Source organism: Halichoerus grypus, chromosome 6, assembly GCF_964656455.1.
Source record: "Halichoerus grypus chromosome 6, mHalGry1.hap1.1, whole genome shotgun sequence".
In the NCBI taxonomy this organism is placed as follows: domain Eukaryota; kingdom Metazoa; phylum Chordata; class Mammalia; order Carnivora; family Phocidae; genus Halichoerus; species Halichoerus grypus.
The window spans coordinates 127,026,147-127,049,369 of record NC_135717.1 but is presented as its reverse complement, the minus strand read 5'-3'; the positions used below and the strand labels follow the sequence as shown (position 1 = coordinate 127,049,369).

The 23,223-nt window shown below is 44.7% G+C and overlaps 1 protein-coding gene across 2 annotated transcripts in view; it reads left to right on the top strand.

Moving 5' to 3' along the window:
• PPM1H (protein phosphatase, Mg2+/Mn2+ dependent 1H) overlaps positions 1 to 23,223 on the top strand; it is a 243,318-nt gene that overhangs the window by 165,750 nt on the left and 54,345 nt on the right. For both annotated transcript variants that reach the window (XM_078076213.1, XM_036122874.2), the window contains exon 6: positions 9,569 to 9,687. In XM_078076213.1, coding sequence (XP_077932339.1) covers positions 9,569 to 9,687 — 119 coding nt within the window. The remainder of the gene's footprint in view (positions 1 to 9,568; positions 9,688 to 23,223) is intronic.

The following is a 23,223-nucleotide window of genomic DNA, read 5'->3' as shown; positions in this document are numbered from 1 at the left end:
TCTGCACTGTAAATCAGGCAGCCAGCCTTGGCTCTGGAAGAGCCGTCTCATTTGACCATTAGCATGACCATCAGTGTGGCTTGGCTGATGTTATTAATTTCATTTCATGCGTGACCTTAGACTTTCTATCATGGTAAATCATCTTGAAATGTAAGGCTTCCAATCCTCCCCTCATATAATCTGACAAGGTTTTTCTCTTCCTAAGGGCAAGAAAGAGGAGAGATTACTCAATTTTTTTTTTTTTTTAAGATATGTGTTAAACCCTAAAAATCCTCATCTTAATAGCTTCCTTTCAAATACTGAGAGGTCTGAACGTTTAAAAAATTAGCTCCTATAAAAGTTTTCTAGTAAGAGGACTTCGCCAACTCTTTCCTGTTATGGAATCTGCCCTCTCATTGAACACATGAGTATTTTTACTTTCCATATTCTGCTGATGGGAGTGGAAATTGGAACGACGACTTTGAAAAAGAGTCTGACCCAGCAGTTCTACTCTGAGGTATGCACCTACCCGGTGTGTGCACAAAAGTTCACCAAAGCCTAGAATGTGCACAGCGGCGTGGGGTGTAATAGCCCAGACTGGAAACTGTCCACATGTCCCCAGAAAGTGGAATGCGTATGACAGTTGTCAGTCAGAGTCACAGGCTGGAATGCCTTGCAGTACTGAGGATGAACACGTTTTACCTACATGCAACAGCGTGGATGAATCACACAGCCTTAGCACAGCACTGGGGCAGCTTACAGGATTCCGTAGGACGTGGACAAAGAGGCAAAACCACCCCCCAGGTTGGGATAGTGCTTCCACTGGGAGAGCAATGGTTGGATGGGCTCCTGACCCCCGGTGCTGCTGCCAGTATGTTGTTTCTTGAACTAGATGCCAATTACATGAGTGTGTCCAATCTGTGAAAATACGTGGACCCATACACGTATGATACAGTAACTTTACTGGGTATATATTATACTTGGTCGAAAAGTTTTTTTTACAAAAAATACTTTCACTTTATTTAACTGGTTATTACCTTTGCAGGAGGGGCCTTCTCGGGCTCTGCAGGAGCCCACGGTGAAGCGGCTAGACAGGTCCCCCAGAAAGGCACCCTTCTGCCCCCTCTCTGCTCTCTCCTAAGAGCAGCGCCGAAGGCCCCTCTACTCACCATGCCGCTTCGCACTTCCTCGCCTCTCCTCTTGTTGCTCTGGCCCCAGAGGCCTTCCGTGACCAGCTTTTCAGATGCTTTTCAGATTCCCTCTCACCCACCCAGTGAGTACCCCACTCTTTATCCCTTAGACCCTGGGGATATCTCCATTTCCACCCATAAACCTTCCTCCGTCTCCCCCACTTGGACATGAACTCTGAATAAAGGGACCTCTTTTTTTTGTTGTTGTTGTTGTTGTTCTTTGAATCCCTGGCCCCTGATACATGATACATGCAGGAGCTCATGTGTTAGTCGCATGCATTCCTTTGCATGGATACCCCCAAACCTGGGATAATCCTCTCGTTAGCTGGCACTACTCCCTGGCAAGGTGACCACGAGACAGCAGAAGGAAATTTTATTAAAAGGAGTTAGCATTTTGTGTTTCCCAGCAGGCAGTTTTGAGTAACCTCAGGACCCACCGTGTCAGCGTCTGCAGGAAGCCTGGTGCTCGGTCTCCTCCCGTCACCATTCCATACATATCACTCTCTAGGGTGGGTTCCGCTTCCACTCCCCGTGTTCACCCTGCCTTGCCAAGGTGCGTAAAGCTCTCCCGCAGCCTGGGAGGGTGGAGCTTGGATCCACGTACTCTGGAGTGAGACAGACCTGGGTTCAGGTTACTCATCCACTCTGCTCTAATGAGAGGCTTCCTGGAAGGTTCTAGAAGACATCTCTTCTTCAGGCTTGTCCCCTCCTGTTATGGCTGAATCCCTCTGTAACTCAGAGATTCTCACTGGGATGGGGTGGTTGTGTTTCTTCACTGCAAATGCTTACATCTGTCCGTCCCCTTGCAGCAAGTTTCTGCCCGGGACTAGAGAGGAAAGCAGCCAGAATACTTCTGATCCTCCTTCCCCATCTCTGGTGTCCTGCCGCTTCTTGGCACAGCAGGTTACTCTAGCATCATTTCCCTAGATGAGCTGTCCGTCTTGTCCTTGGCCAAACGTAACCGTGTCTGGAAGTTCATTCTCATTAGCTGTCCAGACTCTAAGTGGCAAGGATAGGTCCTACCCTCCTTCTAGCAGATGTGCACTCTCCAGACTCCTTAAAATACTCCTGGCAACCTGTCTTTGGTTCTGTCGGGGCTGTGGTTACCAAGCTTTCTTCCAGGGGTCATTTGTGGAAACACATGAACTCCAGTGTACTTCCATCCTTCCCCTCAGTTCGGAGCATTCTGTTATGCTTCCTTGTGGGAAAGCCTCAAATTTTAGGATCAAAATAGAGGTACAAAACGTGGTCCATTTTTTTTCTTTACATGGAGCAGGCCAGCACACTTTAAATCGATTTTAAATATTTAAATACGTTTCTGGGTTTCTAGTCGGCAAACTTATTAAGTAGAGAAGAGACATGACATTATTTGGATATTCTTAGGAATGTGAAATATCATGAGGTTTTAAATGCATAACTGTACCCACACACATGTGGTTTTCTAGGAAGGTAGCTATCAAATTATAAAAAGTTAACTAAGTCCAAAATACAGTAATATGTGTCCAAGATTGTTTTTATGTGCCGTGGGACCTGAGTTTTAACTTTTTCAAAAAATTGAAAGCTGTATTGTATTATTTTATAAAGTTGAATTACCAAATGTAATTGTGTAAAGCAGGTCAGAATGTCTTGTATTCGAGTCTTTACTGTGTTAGGTGCTATGCTAGGTCCTGGCATATATAGCTAAGGTTTAAAAATAATGAACATATTTAAGGGTGGCTGATATTACTTGCATCACCGTGCACATGTTTTAACATACATATGCCCAAATATCATCATCATAGAGAAAGAGCTAAAATATATCCAGCATGTCAGAAAAACAAGGAATGTTTAGGAGAGTGTCCACAATTTTTGTATTATAGGGATCTTAATGTGTTCTTGCTCTCCTGTCCTCGATTTTTATCCCATTAAGGCCCACATTTTTAATAGGCCAGCATCCCTATGAAATGTGCCTTGGGAAAGGACAGTAGTCTTCTATACCTATTTATGAACTGCCCAGATATGAGTAGTAGAGTAAAACATTCCAAAATCATCCAAGAATCTTGTAAGTTTGGAGTCAAGGTATTATTGGATTTTATTGCTGAGAGGAACCTAACAAGTTCTTACATCCACATTTTATAGTCTTTACACTTTGGGTATGTTGCTTACATTGAATTCAAAGTAAAATAACTTTTGAGGCTCAAGATTCCAGAACGCTGACATGAGTGATGCTTCTGATGGGACAGGCCAGCTCTAACAAGGTAACACTAACCAGTCGTGTTACTTGAACGCTGCACAGCCTCTGAGAAGTTGTTTCTGAGTTGCCTAGTTGTGGTCCACTCTGCTTCTGAGAATAGAATGTCTCTGTGCTGGGCTGTTGGGAAGCAGTGGGCTTCAGCCTGAATTTGAGCCTGGTTGGTCCTTCCCAGTGACGTTAGATTTCCCTCAAATTATTGGAATAACAAGGGGCAGTGAAGCTCCTCTCAACAATTTTCTAAAACCTACTTTAAAAACTGGGTTCTCTTATTGGGACTACATCAAAATAGAAAAGCTGCACAGTGAAGGAAACAGTCAACAAAACGAAAAGGCACACTACAGAATGGGAGAAGATATTTGCAAATGACGTATCCAATAAAGGGTTAGTATCCAAAATATATAAAGAACTTCTATAACTCAACACCCAAAAAATAAATAATCCAATTTAAAAATGGGCAGAAGACATGAACAGGCATTTTCTCCAAAGAAGACATATAGATCACCAATAAACAAATGAAAAGATGCTCAACATCACTCATCATCAGGGAAATGCAAATCAAAACTACAATGACATATCACCTCACACCTGTCAGAATGACTAAAATCAACAACACAAGGAACAACAAGTGTTGGTGAGGATGTAGAGAAAAAGGAACCCTTGTGCACTGTTGGTGGGAATGCTGACTGGTGCAGCTACTATGGAAAATAGTATGGAAGTTCCTCAAAAAGTTAAAAATAGAAATACCCTATGATCCAGTAATTTCACTACTGGGTATTTATCCAAAGAATACAAGAACACTAATTTAGAGGAATACATGCACCTCTATGTTTGTAGCAGCATTATATGTAATAGCCAAGTTATGGAAGCAGCCCAAGTGTGCATCAATAGATGAATGGATAAAGAAGATGTGATATACACACAAACATTCAGCCATAAAAAAGAATGAAATCTTGCCATTTTCAATGACATGGATGAAGTAGGAAATATTATGCTAAGAATTTAAACACATGAGCAAAGGAAAAAGAGAGACAAACTAAGAAACAGACACTTGACTACAGAGAACAAACTGATGGTTACCAGAGGGGAGGTGGGTAGGGGAATTAAGGAGTGCACTTGTGATGAGCACTGAGTAATGTGTAGAATTGTTGAATCACTGTATTGTGCACCTGAAACTAATGTAACACTGTAAGTTAACAATACTGGAATTGAAACAAAAACTTTATTAAAAATAAAAATAAAAAGTGATTTTTAGTTTGTTTTTTTTTTTCAAACAGTCATCCATGTTCAATAGTAGAAATAGTTATAAATACAGGTAAGTTAAAAAGAAAACCATCAGAAAGCATTTTACATTTAGATGACTGAGTGTATGTAGTTATACAAACCATATACATAGAAGACTATGTTACGGACTGAGTGTTTGTGCCACTATTGCCCCTAAAACTTATGTTGAAGCGCTACCCCCTGGAGTGCTAAATTTGGAGGTAGGACCTTTACAGAAGGAATTAAGATTAAATGAGATCAAAAGAGTAGGGCTTTCATCAGATAGGATTAATGTACTAAGAAGAGACCCCAGAGATCTCGATTTCTCTCCCGCGAGAGACAGAGGAAAGCCTGCGTGAGGTGCAGTAAGGTAGTCTGCCAGCCAAGCAGCAAATCCACTGGCACCTTGATCTTGGACTTCCCAGCCTCCAGAACTGTGAGACATAGTGTTCAAACCCCCAGCCTGTGGTATTTCAGTATAACAGCCCACCTAACTAAGACGAAATACGAAAACTTTCATGAGTACCGCAGAAAAAGATCTACACAAATGAGCAGAAGTATGTTTTCCTCTGAAAACCTACAGGTGTGTGTCCCATTATGTTATAGCATCTCATTTTTCATGAATCAACCACCTATTTGCTCTACTGTACTTAGTTCTTGAGTTGTTTTTTCTTTAACACCAGTAACTCCCATCTGGTCTGACAAATATAACAATAGTGAGTATTGAGATGGCTGGTAAGAAGGGAGGCTACAATTAGGATATGGATGGTGATTTTTAAAAAATAGTACAAATATGTCCTAGGTACACAAGGAATACAGGTGAATTCTATGGTGGGCCTAATTGTGACAGAAAATATGTCCTGCATTATGTGAAATGTGCCATGGCAGTTAGTAAGAGAAGAAGAAAAATAACCATAAAGGTGGAGAAATCTAAGGGTGTGACAGCAGTATCAGTGGAAGATGAATCTTACAGTATTTCTTCAGAGCTAAGGCACTTTTTTTTTTTTTTTCACCTTTTGACCTATCTGAAGGTGGGATATTTTGCAACCGATGGGTGCTGTCAGCCTAGTGTCAGGCATGACGAGGATGTCCTCTCCTGGGCATGTATGGACATCAAAAGAGCAGCCCCAGACTTGCAGAGTGGGTGTCCAGCAGCTTAGAAGAAAACCCTGCAGACAAAAATGAAGCCCTCCTAAGCCTCCTTGGATTCTCCTGGTTGTGCAGAGGGGCTTGGAGGTGTGAACCTGACTTGTTGAGCCACATTCCCGAAGTGGGAGTTAGAAGTAAGCCGACTGGAGAGAATTGCAGAGCTGACTTAAGAACTTTGCACCCCTGGTTCCGAGGCTTGTAGTTCTTCGGTGGATTATTTAAGAAACACTGCCTCACCAGTGCTCCAAGGAAACACGGGCTGCTGGTGTGTGGAAAATCACGAACATTAGTGACTCAGCGTTGAAAACCGATGAGCAGTTGGATTCTAAACGTGAAAACGTTTTTGGAAAACCTTAGCCGATATACTTCACCTATATATTCTTCTTAAATATACCCCAGATTGATATATAAAAATTTGTCTAAGTCCAAAGGAGCTCTTTCAAAAAGAATAAAATAAAAATTCAAAATGGCAAGAAAGTACTGTACATAGTGTAATTGGCAACTTCTTCCCCTTTCTTAGGGGTAAGAAAATAATAGCTCCTCTAATAAAGGGCATCTTAGAGTGGGTGAAACACAGTAGCCTGTTGTTATAATGGGAGACAGCAAGCAGTTTGAACCCCTGAAAGCCTCTGCATGTGAAGGGGCTCCAGATGTCACAGGAACGCGGGATTTAAGGTCCCTCTGAGCCTGCTCATCCTCACAGGGAGAGGTGAGGTGGCCCATGCAGAGAGCAAGCTGCTCAGGAGTTCCTAGGGGCTTTGCAGACGTCTGCCTCAGCAGATCTTCCCTTATCACTGCCCAGGCAAATGTGTACCAGCAGAAAGGGTGTGAGGGCACCCGGTTCAAGCACCATCAAAGGGCCACTCAGCCTCCTGGTAAGGGGGCCAAGTACCTGGAATGCTGCACACTGACCCCTCTTGGTCACTTGAGTCTGTGAAGAAATGTACTTAGAAATGGCCTTTGGATCCTAACCTGCTTGTTAATAATATATATGTGTGGCATTTACCTGTATTGATATACACACATGCACTTGTATGTACGTATATGTCTTATATATGGATCTGTGTATGTCTGACACCACTTACAGAAGCTCATACACACACACTCACTGACATACATTGTTTGATAACCTGCTTTTTGCAGATACATCTACTCTTTCCATGTCATTACATATTCTCTGTAGTGTCAGTATAGATGATACCATAGAATTCTTCTGGATGGATTTTTCCTCATTTATTTAATCCCTCGTATTATTAAAGGATTTCTTCTAGCTACTTGAGGAACATCCTTATGGCCAAGCTGTGTGCAGACCTGTAATTTTTTGTTAACTGATCCTCATGGGTACCTACTAGCGATTCAGACTTTGCATGGTCCAGGAGCAACAGGACCACAGGCCTTTTGCCTGCTTTCTGTTTTTTATAAATGTGTGTGCAGGTTAAAGGGTTAGAATGGGGGTTATGGACATAGTATTAAGCTCAGTCTCTGAAACCACCCAGCCCTGGCTCATCACCTTGGGCGAGGTGTCTTTTAAGTTCTCTGGATCTTCGTCTCCTCATTTGTAACTTGAGTCTTTGACACGTGCTTTGTAGGACTGTTGATGTAGTAACAAGCATATCAAGGGCCTGTTATCTGGTAGCCCCTAAGTCAGTGTTCGAACAGCTTGGGGGGCTGGGGTAGGGAGAAAAATGTCATGCTGATGGGGTCCCATGGTCCTAGGGGATGATGCGGGGTGCATAGTAGATGCTGCCGTTCATTGACAACTGATGCCTCTGCTCCTTCAATCCGGACAGCTGGCCTCCTGGTGGAGCTCCTGCAGCTGCACAGGGCCCTGTACATGGTCCAGTGCTCTGCTCTTGCTGTCTAGAAATCCTTAATCTTGAACAGAGCCTCCATATTTCCATGCTGCACTGGGCCCCGCAGATTCTGTAGCCAGTTCCCCCTCGTAAGGTTGTTGGCAGCGTGACATGAGAGCTCACAAAGCACATGTCGTAGTTAGGGTGTAATAGGGCTCAGTAATCATTAGATGGATACAGTAATTTTTTTTATGAGCAGAGATACCTATGATAAGTGCATTCATTTAATTATTAAACATGTGAGATAAATACACAATTAATCTAGGAGAGATTAAGAAGCTGTGGCTCCAGAAGCTTAATCACCGACTAAAATCACACAGCTTATAAATGCAGAACTTGGATTCAAACCCAAGTCTGTCTCATCCAAAGCCCACACCACTGACCTGCCCTATGAAGTATTAGCTTCCCTCCCTCCGTCCCTCCCTCCCTCCCTTCCTTTCCTTTCCTCTTCCTTCCTTCCTTCTTTCCTTTCTTTCCTTCTTTCTTTCTTCCTTCCTTTCTTTCCTTCTTCCTTCCTTCCTTCCTTCCTTCCTAGGGAACCTCTCCGTCAAACTCAGTGTTTAAGTGTTCTTGATATTCATCAGCAGCCCAACCCTTATCCCCAGCAGAGGTTTAAGAGCCCCTCAAAGATGATCTAGAATTCTGCCAGACCTGGAAACTTTGGGGGCTACAGCAGACAGTAAAGACGCTTCCTCTTTTCAGTACTATCCTGCCATGTCTCCAAGCCTGCTCAGAACTCCGTTACCTGGCCCAACCTAGCCAGGTGAACACCACCAGAACCTGGTGACAGTTCAGCTTGCTTCCTTTGATTCCTGATAGGCTTAGCTTAGGATGACCAATGTCCAACTGAACCTCCAAACCGCCATGAGAATCAGCAGGAGATCTGCTTGTGTCCGGTCCTGGGAAAGAGGGTGTGGGAGATGCCTATTTCCAGTAGACTGAAGACATGGCCATCTGTCCTGTGGCAGGGATCCCTTGCTTTCCTACAGTGCCAGGTCATGATTTGTTCTGCCCACTCTTCCCTGCCAGAGAGAGAGAGAGAGAGAGAGTGAGGGGAGGGAGGGAGGAAGAGAAAGGATCCGTTCCACCAGCTGCTAATAAGCAGGCATACAGCACGGTGTGGGGAGGCTTCAGTGCAAGTTTGCTTATGGTGTGTGGCCTTCGAGCAGGGAAGTTAATACTTGAGCATTTCATCTCTTGGATAGCCGGATTTGAATTTCGAACGTGACAATGAGACTGTTTGTTGTTTCAAAGCAATTCCCTAAGTGGCTGTTTGCTCAAGACTTTTGTAGTGTGAACAGAGATTTGGGGGAGGGGAAGAAGCCATCTGCTCTGGAATAGTCTTCCAATTACATGATCAAATTACTGCAGAGCAAAATGGAAGGAGTCCAACAGAAAGTTCCCGTCTGGTGTATCCAGCCCCAACCTGCTCTCTGGGGCCATTGTGTCCATGTGGAGATTCACATGCAGGTTTCAAAGGCAAGGCCATGATCGCCAAGAGTGTGAGTAGGAGAACAGAGAGAGCCAAAGAGGAGAGTCAGGGTGAGCTTTCTTGCTGCATCAACATGCCGCTCGGGAAAATGAAACAGTCATGGATTTGAATTAAAAAGTGAACTTTTGGAGAAACGCAGTTTCTTTTTCTTTTGACTTTAGTGATCCGTGTCTCTGATTACAGTTTATCACATGAAATGAAATAGTTACATCCCTTTATAAATTCAGTTGGTGATTTTTATTTGCTGATAACTCTCTTTGTAGATTTGTAAATCTGTTTATTTCCCTTAAAATAGAACAATTTTCTTGTTTTTGAAATACGGACTGTCTTGATTTGCAAAACATTATTGAGTCTTATTTTTTCTTCTAAATATGTGTGTGTGTGGTTTTTTTTTCCTTTCTTTTGCTATTAGGCATTCATGCAGCCTCACTTGCTGGGAAATGAGTTCACACATTTGGAGTTTCCAAGGAGAGTACAGAGAAAGGAACTTGGAAAGAAGATGCTCTACAGGGACTTTAATATGACAGGCTGGTAAGAACATGCCTCCCTCTGCCTCAGCACCACCACAGTATGTGTGAGGGAAGCGTCACCACCGTAAAAAGCCATTTACGCCGTTCAGATCAGGTGGTACAGCCAGAGACTTGGTTGGTGGTGAAGGAATAGGGGCCGTGCCCGCTTCTGCGGTTTGTTCCTCGGCACCAGTCCTCAGATCACAGTGTCGGTTGGCCTCGGTGCTTCTCTGAGGCCCTCCCCAGGGACATGAGACCCGACGAAGCTGACATAAATCCTCACTTCAGATGAGCAAGCATTTTTGAGGCTTTTAAAACACATTTAAGTTGGTCAGCAGCTCAAAGAAATGGGCTAACAGTTTATTGAGCCAGATGGGTGTGGATGTGAATCTTAACTCTGATCTTTCTAAATAGACAAAGTTGGATAAACTGCAGAACCCCTATGAGCCTGATTTTCCAAGAATAAAGTGGAAAATATATGTATGCTCTTTGAGAGGTTGTTGTAAGGACTAGAGGTAATGAGCCATCTTCGTTATTTTTTCACATTCATTTCGAGATAAGAATCTCGGCCGGGGTTGTCTCACTCCCACGGCACACCTTTGTAAGCACCACGTTCATTTCTGTGGTGGATCAGCGGCTAACACGGACTAAGACCTCTGTCTCGTCCATATGAGAAATAGATACGAGGTAAAGTACATCTGCGTCACAGGACTGACGTAAGGACTAAATGAGAGCGTGCAGGGCCTGGCACGTGGAAGTACGAGTGCAAGTTTGCTGTTAGCCCCGAGGTACTGAGCCCTGAGCGTCCTTCCAGTCTGGAGGAAAGTAGGAGGATGAGACAGTGGACTCTTTACTTGACATATCTCCAGCTTAGGCAAAGAAGTAGTTTCATTATCTCTTCTTCATTGACCAAAATAGCTCTAACAGATGGCCACAGCCCAAATTCTCGTGGTAGTGACTTCTAGGCTGGGAATATACTCCTAGGGAACAGTTGAGCTACCTAGGGAAGATAAGGGGCTGATCTGAGGCACTTCCGGTTGTCCTTTACCATCTAAAAGAAAAGATTTTCACCACTATCCACTCTTCTTCTAGTGCAGGGTCAGCAAACTATGGCCCCAAAGCCAAATTCCACCCACGGCCCCTTTCTGTAAGTAATTGTTTTTAGTACCGCCACATTCATTTGTATACATTTGATCTTTGGCTACCCTCACTCTACAACAAGGTGGTTGAGTAGTTGGAACAGAGACTGTATGATCCACAAAGCCTACAATACTTACCCCTGTTCTAAAACACGAGTGGATTTGGCAGAAAAGGCTCACCCTATTTGCAGCTCTGAGGTTCTGGAGTTTTGGGGCCCCAGAATCATTACTCTTACCTGACTTGGTTTTCTTTGTAAGTTCATTTTTATTGAATCAGCAAAATCAGCACTTGTCACAGAAAAATTTAAGGTGAGGGCTACTCTAGTTGGAAAAGCGTGGTGGGGTTTAGTCTAGGTTTTGCAGAGTTTAGAACAATGGAAGGAAAGGTGTCTAGGTCAGGAATCCCCATGATTGCAAACAAATAAACAAAAAGAGTGGATCTGAGAGACAGAAAGATGGCCAAAAAGAAAGAGAGCATCTCTGGGAAATCACACTGAGTTGTGGTATCAAGGGAACATAATTGAGGATAAGGGAAGGAAGGCAGGCAGAGAAATACATTTACTGTGGGAGGCTGTGGGTTGTGCTGGTGTGTTCTGAGGAGAATGAATGATGAAAGCAATGTTCTAGGAAGGCAGTCCTAAGAAGTTTGAAGGAGAATGATGAGAGAAAACAGATTTAGGTAGCCAGAAGAAAACCAGCATAGAAATATGTATGTGAAGGGGCACCTGGGTGGCTCAGTGGGTTAAGCATCTGACTCTTGATTTCAGCTCAGGTCATGATCTCAGGGTCCTGGGATTGAGCCCCACATGGGGCTCCATGCTCAGTGGGGATTCTGCTTCTCTCCCTCTGCCCCTCCCCCCGCTCACGCGTGCTCGCCCTCTCATGAGATCATGACCTGAGCCCAAGGCAGAGGCTTAACTGACTCAGCGACCCAGCGCCCCAAAATAGATCAATCTTTTAAAAAAGAAAGAAAGAAAGAAAGAAGAAAAAAAGAAAAAGAAAGGAACGAAGAAAGAAAAGAAAGAAATACGTATGTGAAGTCTCTGGAGCCAAATAGAGGGAAGGAAGCAGAAAACGGAGAAGGAAGGAAATGAACAAGAACCTAGATGATTTAGTCCAGAGATAAATGTAAGGGGAAAGTCATTAATTACTCCAATTACCTGTTGAAATAGGTCTTTTCAGCTAGCCTATCATCCCCCAGGAGGGGGGCACTCCCTCCCCTGGTGCCTGACACCCAGTGAATGGCCAGGGATTATTTATTGGACGAAAGGAAGGAAAGGGTGTGATTGATTGCAGTTGAGAGGGCGGGCAGTTGTGGATGGCGGATGGGAAGGGTGGGAATAAGGAGCTTGCTTGCATCTGAGATAAGTTAAGCTTGAGGCAAGGCCGTCTGTGTGTTCTTTCTATGCCAGAAGGCCAATTAGATTTATGCAGTCAGAACACACTTGGTAAACAAATGGCTAAAGATTACCCCCATTTTATAATTTTTAAAATGTGGATAAGTTCAGGGACTAGATTACATCCAACTTTATACATACACACGCAGTCTCCTGCTGTCTCTCTTACACACAAACACACACACATACATACACACGCAGTGTCCTCTCTCTCTTACACACACACACATACACATACACACATACATACACACGCAGTCTCCTGCTCTCTCTTACACACACACACACACATCCATACACACGCAGTCTCCTGCTCTCTGTCTTACTTACACACACACACACACACACACACACACTGTGTTATCATGATCCTAAGAAAATAAGCAGTCCATAAATAAGCTGTATTTAATGTATGGAACTCCACAGAAGGTACCGAGTGATTGAGGAGCCAAGCCTGAGAATGGCTTCAGTCAGACATAATTTGCTGCTTTGTTTAAGCATGGTTCCCCACGCGGCCATTGGCTCCAGCTTTGGCTCTGAGCAGAGATTTATGTATATCTTTGTGTATTTCCTACCTGTTCTTTTGACTTGAAATTGACACTTAAGAAAAAGGAGAGCTCTTTATATCTTTGTTGAAGTAAGTGGGGAAGTTTAGAACCAGGTTAGACCACTGCCCTTGTAAACTCCCTCCCTCAACCTTAATGAATTCCTTTTTTAATCGTTTTAACCTCTCATGAGAAACCTCAGATCTGGCAGTTACCTTTTAGACTTAAAAAAAAAAAAAAAAAAGGGATCACATTTTGCTGCCTTTCTGAGTTGTCTATAGAAAGAGAAGAGCTGGCAAATCAATTCTATAGAAAGGGAGATGAAGGTCTATGGCTCTTTTCCCACAAACGCCTTAAATTACTACCCAGTGGTTCAAATTGGTTGAAGGTGGTCTGGTGAGTATTTGGTATGTGTCACCCTCGAGGACACAGGTTCCTGTCATGTCCCTTTATGTTTTTGGGCTTCAGAATTAGCCTCGGCCTGTGAACTTGTTTTTCCGAAACCCTTCTACAAATCAAGGGTTCACGTAATTCAAAGCCCTTTAATCCTTGTAGTAAATACCTACTTGTGGTGGAAATGTTTATCTCCCCCCATGGGCCCCCCACGAATCATGACAGCAGTGGGCCTACCTGACAGTTATGGGAAGAGCTAAGGGCCAGACCCTACAATGAGAGCTTTAGGTGATTCCTCATAGATAACAGTCCTATGAACTAGATATGTTTCACAGATGAGGAAACTGAGGCAGAGAGGCTATGTTTCAGGGTTGCATAACTAGTAAGATGGGAGAAGCTGGGATGTGAACCCAGAAAGCATTACTTGAGGGTACACACTGTTTACTGTGCCGAACTGCCCAATGCTGAAGGACTCCTCCTTCTTGTTCCCATTTTGCAGTTGAGCAGATGGAGACTCCGAGGGATTAGGTGGTTTGCTCAGCTTCTGCCAGTGCAAGTGTCAGAACAAGGACTAGATCCCAGGTCTCTGACTCCTAGAGCTCTTTCTGATACAATGCCAACAGTCTGTTTTTCTTCAGGGTGAGAGTAGACCTAATTACTCAGTTTTGAGCTGTGACATAAAGTTAAGCAGGGGGACCCCTATCCACCAGGATTAGTGTCTCCCTGACAGTCCTTTAAACAAGAGGATGGGATGAATGAAGCATTTCAGGAGCTGCTGAGGCACTAACTTCTCTAGTTCCTGGTCCAACCTCCTATATTGCTGGCCAAATTAAACCATGAGGCTTCACGCTTGTCCCTAAGAGTCTGTGTGTGATTTGGGGGTGCTCTTGGTGGGGAAGATCGTCCAAGAACCAGGTCTCCCGTGCTGAGGACAATTGCCTGCTCTCGTCGAGGAGCATCATGGCAGCTCTCCGTGGTGCATCTGCAGCAGAGAGGAAGGTGTGGGAGAGGATGTCAGCTTTGGGGGGGGCCTTGTCTCATCATCAGGGATGAGTGTGTTGCCTCCTGATGGGGAGCTTTTCTCTCCCACCCTCATGCTTTCTCAGAGACGGTGGAGCAGCTTGGCAGGCCCAGAATGTGTAGGGGACAAAAGGTTATTGTCACCAGCACCTTCATAATGAAACCGGCCTCTTCCCTGGCTCTCACACCTCCCCTTCGCCTGCCTCAGATTGCTTGCCCAGTAGTTTGATTTACAAAGGCATTTTCTTCACAGTACCCCCGGAACAGGGTCGGGCTCTGACATGGCCCAGTCCTCACCTTCTGTGCCTGGTGTCATCGGTCCTGGTGCTGGAATCCCGGCCTTGCCTCGTTGCAAGCCGGTGCCCCTCCTCCTTCTCCTCCCCAGCCCTTTGTGTCGAGCTGCTATTGCATGATGCACACTAGCTGGCAGTGTGAGCTCTGTGGCCCGACCTGCAGCCCTCTGAGCCATCTCAGGCTGGAATTTGCTGGCAAGCATCTATGTTACTGAGTTGAAACAACAGTTTCTCACAGCTGCCTTTGTGGCACTGGGTCCCGGCTCCTGGGCCTGCTAGTGATTTAGATTTCTCATGTGGGTTCAATGTTCGTCGTGCGCTGTGTCCAGGCACATGAGCGGGGGGCGGCGGGCGAGCAGGGGGCCCAGGAGGACATTAGTGTGTGGGGGGGGGGCTATAGCTACACCCCTGGCGTCCAGCCAGGCTCTCCAGCAGCTGTTCCTGGCCTGATGGGATTTGTAGAGAGCCAGGGCCAAAGAGGAAGAGAAGTCCATCGTGTGAATGCAAGATTGCTTCCAGATGGTTTTGGTTATGAGTAAAGTACACCAGAATTCTTTCCTTAAGCAAAGCCTTTCTAACATTTATGATGGTCTTATTTCAGAGAACAGCCTGGACCCGTAACCTGAGACGGCCTGGCTTAGTTAGTACAGAGTTTACAGCTTTGGGAGATGGGCTCCATGGGTACTGGCCCTTGCTCTGCCAAGATTCTCGAGCCTTGGGCAAACCCTGGGCGCCTAGGTCTCTCATTTGTAAAATGCTTCCTTTGCCCCTTGCTGCCAGCCTCTCTGTCTGGTGGGGGATGGGCTTTGCTCTGCTTTTCAGAGCTTCTAGAAAAGACAAATTCCAATAGAAAGATTCCAGTGATGGTAATCTTTCATTTTGATCTCTTGCAACCCTTAACTCTTTATGATTCTAATTTGATGACACATCAGGGTCATTTTCCCCTCCTGTATTTCCTTTAAAACTATGAGCAAATCAGAGATTTTTCCACTGGGAGCAAGCGGGGTCAACCACCATTTTCTCCTTTTAGTACTTACTACTTTTATTAAGGCAAAGGAAATATTTTTTCTATTCTGAGTGCTCTCCAACACAGTAGCCAGTAGCCACATGTGGCCATTTAAATTTATATTACTGAAAATTAAATAAAATTAAAAATGTTTTCCCACGTCACAGTGGCCACATCTCCATTGCTCAGTAGCTAGATGCAGCTAGTAGCTGGTGAAATGGACAGTGCAGATAGAGAGCGTTGCCGTCATCACAAGCAGTTCTACTGGATGGCCCTGCTACTTAGATAATGTAAGGGTATGAGTCTAGTTGTGTGGGGAGGACATGCAAGAAGCTGTCTGTAACTGAACATCCCAATGGCAAGGGATTAAAAAAAAAAAAAAAAGACAGCTGAGTCCAGATAGGGCGAGTGAGTAGAACGGCATGGCCACATCTATGGCTTCTGGCCCCACTGCTTGCTAGCCTCGGAGGTGGCTGGGGAATGGGCTTCGCTCCACTTTTCAGATCTTCAGAGGCATCAGTCACAGTGTTTAGGCACAGCTTATCTCCCAGTACAGCTCATCACTACTCGGCAAGCCTGAAGCCTGAACGAAGACCCATTTCCTTTGCTGGTCAGTAGCCTACCTCCCTCGCCCAGCCTCTGCCCGCTGCCTGCTGGACTGGTGCCGGCCATTGGCACTTCGGTTCCTCTTGCCTTTCCTTCTACTTCTTGGGGAAGTATTTCAGATCCTAAGGGTCTGATTTAAAAAGCAACCTCACTTCCAACCCTTTCCATTCTGTTTGGGGTGAACTCTATTCTCCATCTGCAGCCTGGAACCCAGCTCGGGGATGAGAGCCACAGCCCCACGGCATTGGGCTTCTTACCAATAATCCAAGCATTTTCTGGAAAGAAAATCACTGGAGGCAGCCCCAAGCATGGCCTGGAGCTACTGGGTCGAGTTTTACAAATATTGTAGATGAGGCTTCTATCTTACTCTTTACTGCTCTTTTCAATGCCCTCTGACAGCACATTCAGGCAGGCTGACAGGGAAGTGGATAAGCAGATTGAGAAATGCCACAGAATGCTTTATGAAGCCAACTCCAGAGCTGCACCCGCATATAATATAAATTGATTTATTGAATCAAGCACAGAAGCCCTGTTACAGAAACCCCAGGCTTTATCCTCCCGAGGACCACCTATTAAAGCAGCCCCAACTGACACTCCTCCTCAGCTTTTCCACTGATCCCCAGGCAGTTTTTAAAGGGACAGTGTCCCTCTTTTGGGCCTGAATTTATATGTTGGCCATGCCTGTGGGTCTAATTAGCATAGCATTATTAATCTTCCTTGGAAAGCCTGCATTTTCTATAATAGCTTGACTCTTGAGTTTTAAAGAGTAATTGGAAATTTCAAACCCTGTCCTTTTCCCTCTTTTTGTTTTTAATTACTTTTAACCCAATCTTTGGAAACCTACCTGCAGATGTCTCTTGACTAGCAAACGTCGTTGGAGCACCAAAGGATTTCCCGGTCCCGTCTTGGTGCAAATCCTGACATTACTGTTGTGCCACAGACCTCACGGGGAGGCTTTTTAAACCCACCAGAGAAATATCACATTTTAATTTTATAATTACTTCACAAGAAAGCAGGCCTTTCCCTAGTTAAACCTGGTATTAATTTCCTCCCAGAAACTTGTATTTTCATAACTTAATGATTATGGCAGCAATCTGATTGCTGAAAGCAATCTGGAAATCTGACTTTGTAGAGAAGGGAGGGGCTTGGATGTCATTCCAGAGAATTTTAACCCTGTGGATTGTCCAGGATGGGCATTGGCTGGGATAGAGAACAGGCACCCGAAAAGTCCTCGGGTCCTAAGTGCAACATGGGGCTGAAGTCTGAGCCGGTCAGCCTCACGTGGGGAGGGGCTGTTCTCGGGGCTCCCGGAGCCAAGATGATGAATCGTTATTTGTGATGTGCATGTTCTGCATCCTTTCAGGATTTGCAGCTCTAGCTGCAGGAGCAGCAGGGAGGAGAGCCTGCCCTGCTGTATGCAGCACATCTCCTGACAGTGATAAATGACTCCTTGCTCCCCGCCTCCCCCCGCCCCCAGCCCCCCTCCACTCTGCCCATGAGGCCAGAGGAAGCTATGAGCTATTTACAAATGGTTGGAAGCCAAGACAGACAGGCATTGTCAGGGCACGGGGAGGAGAAAGAAAAGAAATGCCCAAGCGTGCTCCCTGTTGATCGTCCACGCACACAAACCTCTCTGCTCTAATGATAGGGGTAAATTTATCATTCCTAAAGTGGCCAAACTACTGCCAAGCCTTTCTTTCCCCGAGACCCTTTGCACAGTCCCGGCATTTGTTGGTACCCATTCATATACCCCTAAGTAGAGCCTACCTCCTCCCCTTCCCCAGTGACCATTGCTTGGGGCTCAACAGGACCTGTGTGGTGGTGACTTAGCTCTCAGTCATCTGGGGGAACTGCTTGCATAAATCCCTGTTAAAATGCCAGTGTCCTTTTAAGCAAGGACCCCCCAAGGCAGACAGGCACTTGTCTTTATATTTGGCAAACCTTTATTGTATGCCTGCTGCCTATGAGACATTGAGCAGTAGTTAAGAACGTGGATGTGGAGCTAGACTTCCTGGCTGGGTTGGTCCTCAGGTGTGGCTTGGCCAAATCATGTCACTTTGGTTTTCCCACATGTAAATGGGATTCATGACAGTACCTAATAGGATGTCATGAGTTGGTATGGTCGTGTGCGTTCAACACAGTCTGGCATGTAATAAGTGCTCTAGGTGCCTAGTAATATAATCATTAGATACTATGGAGAGTGAGGTGGTCGGCAAGGTTTGATCCTAGCCTCAGGAGGTCCACAACCTAAGAGGTGTTGAGTTGCTTGCTTCTCAAAGTAATGGCAGGCTAGAAACCAAAAAGTAAAAGGAAGGCAGTTTAGAGAAGCAAGAGACTGAAGGAAGGTCAAGATGTCCTGGCAGGTCTGTCCCACAGCTGCTGTGGCAGGTGAGCACGGAGAAGGTGGGGCTGTTGTCTATGGGAAGAGATATGCTCAACACAATTAGGAAACCTCTCTTCCCTGTGTGCTGATGGGTAGGGTGTTTTCTGTTTTGTTTATTTGTAGGCCATTTTGTTTGTTTTTAGAGGGTTTTTTTGGTCTATACATCGACTCTACTACATCTGTTTTTGAGTCCTGGATGCTGAACTTTTTAAGGTTCCCTGTAGCCCTCCTGAGCCATACCTAAGGTGCTGGGATACCAAGCCCCTCAGTAGCCAAAGCGTGCTCTCCCATAGGAGGGGCCTTACCAGGTAGGACTGTGTTCACTTCATAGGGATGACCAGCTGGCCCAGGGACCAGCTTTCCGGAAATTTATTGAGCAATAACACTTTACCTATAAATCTATTCTTAAATTGTCAAGAGTGAGAGAAGAAGATCTGTTAGAATTTGTGCATAAATAACTAAAGCAAGACAATATAGAGCTTATTTATAAAAGGGGTTCTGAAGAAACGGCCTTGTGGTGATGTTCAAGGGAGTGGTGGTTTTTAAGAGGGGAATTTGGGGCTGGGGGAAAACTTCATGGGGAAGGCTGTGTTTGAATCACAAGTCTAGAAATAAGAGAGGAGTTTTAGGAGGGTTGAGGGCCAAAGGGAAGGACACTCTGAAGGGAGGGCACAGCACAAGGGAAAGCCCAGAGGTATGAAAATAAGATGTGTTGGGAATATGGAAGCCAGAGGTAATACCTAAAATAGTTTCAATAGACAGCATGGAGGAGTAGGTTCCATCTGTGTCTTAGAAGCCCCCTGCTGGGCCAGGCATTAACTGGTTATTCACCACACTGTAGGGATTCCAGGGGAGGGTCCAGAGCACCAGAAAAGGCAAAGGGGTGGGGGTGGGGGCTTGGTACAGTCGTTATTTCCCAACCAGTACAGAAGCATTTCAGTGTTTTAAACCTCTGAATGTACTATATTGCTGTGTATCAGCTAGACAACATTGCAGGTGGTAGCCTAACATAAGTGACAGGCAGAGGCAAGTGAGAGGGTGTGGGGCGGGGGGGGGGGTAGTGAAGGGACCCAGCAATCTAGATAAGTAGATTGAAGTCAACTCATGGGGAGCTTTGAATGCAGTGCTAGGATGGCATGAACTAACGTCTTATTTTCCCACCCTTAAGAGCTCTGCACCTCTGTAAAGTATGAAAATGACACACAGCAGGGCGGAAGTATGGAGCTGACAGTATATTTAGAAGGACATATGGTCCAATCCTCAGCCTATTTATAAGATCCTATTTTTAAGGAAATTCCAGAGAAGTGAGTGCTACAACACTCCACCAAATTTCCAGGTACTTAACTACCCTGCCAAGGAAACATTTTCCTGTGTCCAACCTACGTTCCTCCAGTTATAAAATTTCACTCTCACCAGAGCTTGATAAAGTTTTTTTTCTCTCTGCCACTCCTTCCCTGCCCATAAGGTTTCTGAGCAGAAAGTCAGTGTTGCTGACAGGCCCATGAAGGTGCTAACCTACCACGGCTGGGAGACACCTTCATCAGATTCAGCTGAGGTGCTAGTTGAAAGCCCTAAGTTCTGGACTTACCCCAGGAATCCACATGGCAGAGTGGGACCAACACCACTCTGAACCCTGAACGATTTCATGCTGCCACCATGTTCCTCTTAGCTTCAGACAAGACTTAGTCAGAGCACGGGTAAGGTTTAAGTCTGTCCCTTGCTGAAGAATTAAACACACATCCTTCTATAAGAACTGGAAATGCTGGTAATACATTCACTTTTTGTTCTTCACCTTGTCGTTCTGGTAAAAGCAATAATGCTCAACCAAGTCTGGGTTCAGATTCCACTAGGATTAAGTCAGCTTTGTCCATCACCCAGGTTCAATCAAATGCAATACATTGTGCTCAGGAACTTAAAGGACAGAGCACAGGGCTTCATCTCTGATGTGAAGAGGATGTTTTAATCATTCCTCATTCAGTAACATGGGCGTTGTGTTGGACACTGGAGATAGAAAGAAGATGAAAACAATCCCCACCCTCATGGTGCTTACAGTGCAGTATAGGACAAGCCCATACCAAAAGTGGAAGAGGAATATTTACACACAGTGAAGCTTTTTCATCTGGAGTGATTATTAAAAACATTCCAGAATCCCTAAGGTCCTGGAATCTGTATTTTTTTTTAAACCTCTCAGGTGATTCCTGTACATCCTTGAACATTGGCTTTGGGCAGCCTTAGATATTCTTACTGTGGCTATGAGCAACTGCTAGCAGAAATGATTGGTTAAAGAATGCTGGGCAGCCTGGGCTCTTGAGCAGGTTTGTGACTTCTGGCCCCTGGTTTTGCTCCTGTTGTTGCATGGGAACTTCCTTGTCCACCTGTGTGGGCCAAGGACCCTGTGCAGGAGGGGTCATGGACTGGACTGACAGTGGAAGATGGGAGATGATATCAAGCCCATTGGTGCCTACAGTGAGTCAGAGTTGAGTCGAGTGTCTCTTTTCCATATTGATGCTTATGCCCATAACCTGGATAGTCCAGGCCCCGGGCAGGGTATAAATACATGGAATAATTAGGAAACCATGCTCCTAGGGCATCTAACTTGCTGGTTTCTTATTCCTCTTCATCCTGAATAAATGATACTCCCTCCCCAGATTTGCCTAATCCTTTTGGATGGCCTTGGATCACCCTGTGAAAAACTGGGTACCTAAGTGTGAAGATGTAGAGTCTGTAATTTACTATCAACAGAATAATTTGAAAGCTCAACCTCAGGTTAGACTTAATTCTACAGTGATCTGGAACATCCACCATATTGGCAAGAGAAGAACAAGCCTAAGAAGGTGGTATGTTTAATCTTCTGTGTGACCTACCACTTTAAAAACCTGGGGGGTTGGCGGGTACACTTTTTAAAAATTTGTATGATTTACCCTGATGATGAGGATTAGTAATTAAGCAATCCTATTGGATATCATGACATTTTATGGCACTTACCATATATTCATAGCTCCTTAAGGATGGCAGAGAACCATGACTGAGACCACAGTGCACTTTGCAAAGGGCAGACCTGGAAGTGAGCTAGACCTCTATTTCCTAGTTGTGTGACCTCCATTTTCTTATTTGGGTTAATGTTAATATCTGTCTTACAAGCTTGTTTTGAATTATGTAAGTTTAGGGGCACCTGGGTGGCTCAGATGGTTAAGTGTCTGCTTTCCACTCAGGTGGGATCGAGCCTCAACTCGGGCTCCCTGCTCGGCGGGAAACCTGCTTCTCCCTCTTCCTCTGCCAACTCCCCCTCCTTGTACGTTCACTCTCTGTCTCTCAAATAAATAAATAAAATCTTTTAAAAAAAGAATTACATAAAAAACAGTCCCCAGAAGAGAATGTACAACCAGTGATGGGTATATTAGAACTTATGTGAGTGTTCGGGCTGAGGTGGCAGCAGAAGATTTAACAGTTGTTAAATCAGTTGTTGCCTTTACCATCCATCATCTGAAACAGTGGGGCCGCCTTGATACAGGACCCAAGAGTTTGGTGTTCTTTCCATTGGTAAAGATCGTCAGCCATTGCCCAGGCCTGTGCTTCTCACCCTGAGGCTCGAGTCACATGAGGGTCAGCAGAAGATTCCAGAAGACTGAGGGTTTCAACTGAAGATTTTGGGGATGGGGAGAATATTTTTCTGTGTTGAAATAAATGTTACGTATATGATTATTATGCAAAATTCTCTTGGCTTTTTGGGATAAAACAGAAGACTTGAAAAAGCACTGATGCCTACTTTGAGATACTTGAGCTCTGCCAGGTGATGTGACCAGTTCGAGGACGCTCGAATGGAAATACTGAAATGATGTAGCATAGGGTAGAGTCCCGGTGCGTGTGTGGCTTCCCCGTGGGGACACTGCAGGACTTGGTGCTCCCATGTACAAATATCCATATGTCCAGAGAGAGAGAAGCTTTGTGAACCAGAGGAACTGGACTCTGCAGTAAAACCCTCTTTGCAAGGAACAATCTATCTGCTATTTTCTCCCCACCATTCATGGAAATGGGGTCAATTTTGGTTATTTCTTGATTTGTATATATTGACTTGGTTTCATACAATATAAAGGCCAATGTCAATGAAATTCATGTTTGTTTCAGAATAAATGGTCCCTGAGAAAGAAATCATTCCATATCTGTGTGCTCATAAAATAAGGATCTGTGATTCATACCTATGGGAGATCTAAATGTTATTGATTAGAGTATGAAGAGCTCTCCTAGCCAAGTGCTAATGCGCACCAAGTGGATACTGAATCAGAAATAATTTCTAAATCTGAAATTTCCCTAAAAGTCGTCCAGAATGTTTTATCCTGAAATAATATTGGTTCTGTTTTGTGTACACGCACACATGACCAATTACATTTCTGAAAGACTGACTCAAAGCATCTTCTTCTGTATGAATCCTTTTTCATTCCTAACCTTGGGCCCATGAGTTAAGAGATGACCTTTACTTTATTTATATTATTTAACTCCACATTCCCAGCACCTGCGCTAGGGCCTGGCACTTAGTACATGCTCAGTAAACATTCATGAAGGATTCTAGTAGAGACCATTGCTCTCATCTGGTCAAAACCTAAGCTCCTGCTTTGGAGCTACTAGGAGCAGGTCCTTTTCCTTTACCCAAATTTTCATCTGTGGGTAGGGACCCATTAGTGGGTTGTGAAAGCAATTTAATGTAGGGAGATGAGCATTTTGAACAAATTAAGTAGTGTAAGGAGAAAAGGAAATCTCAGTGTGTATCACATGGTAAGG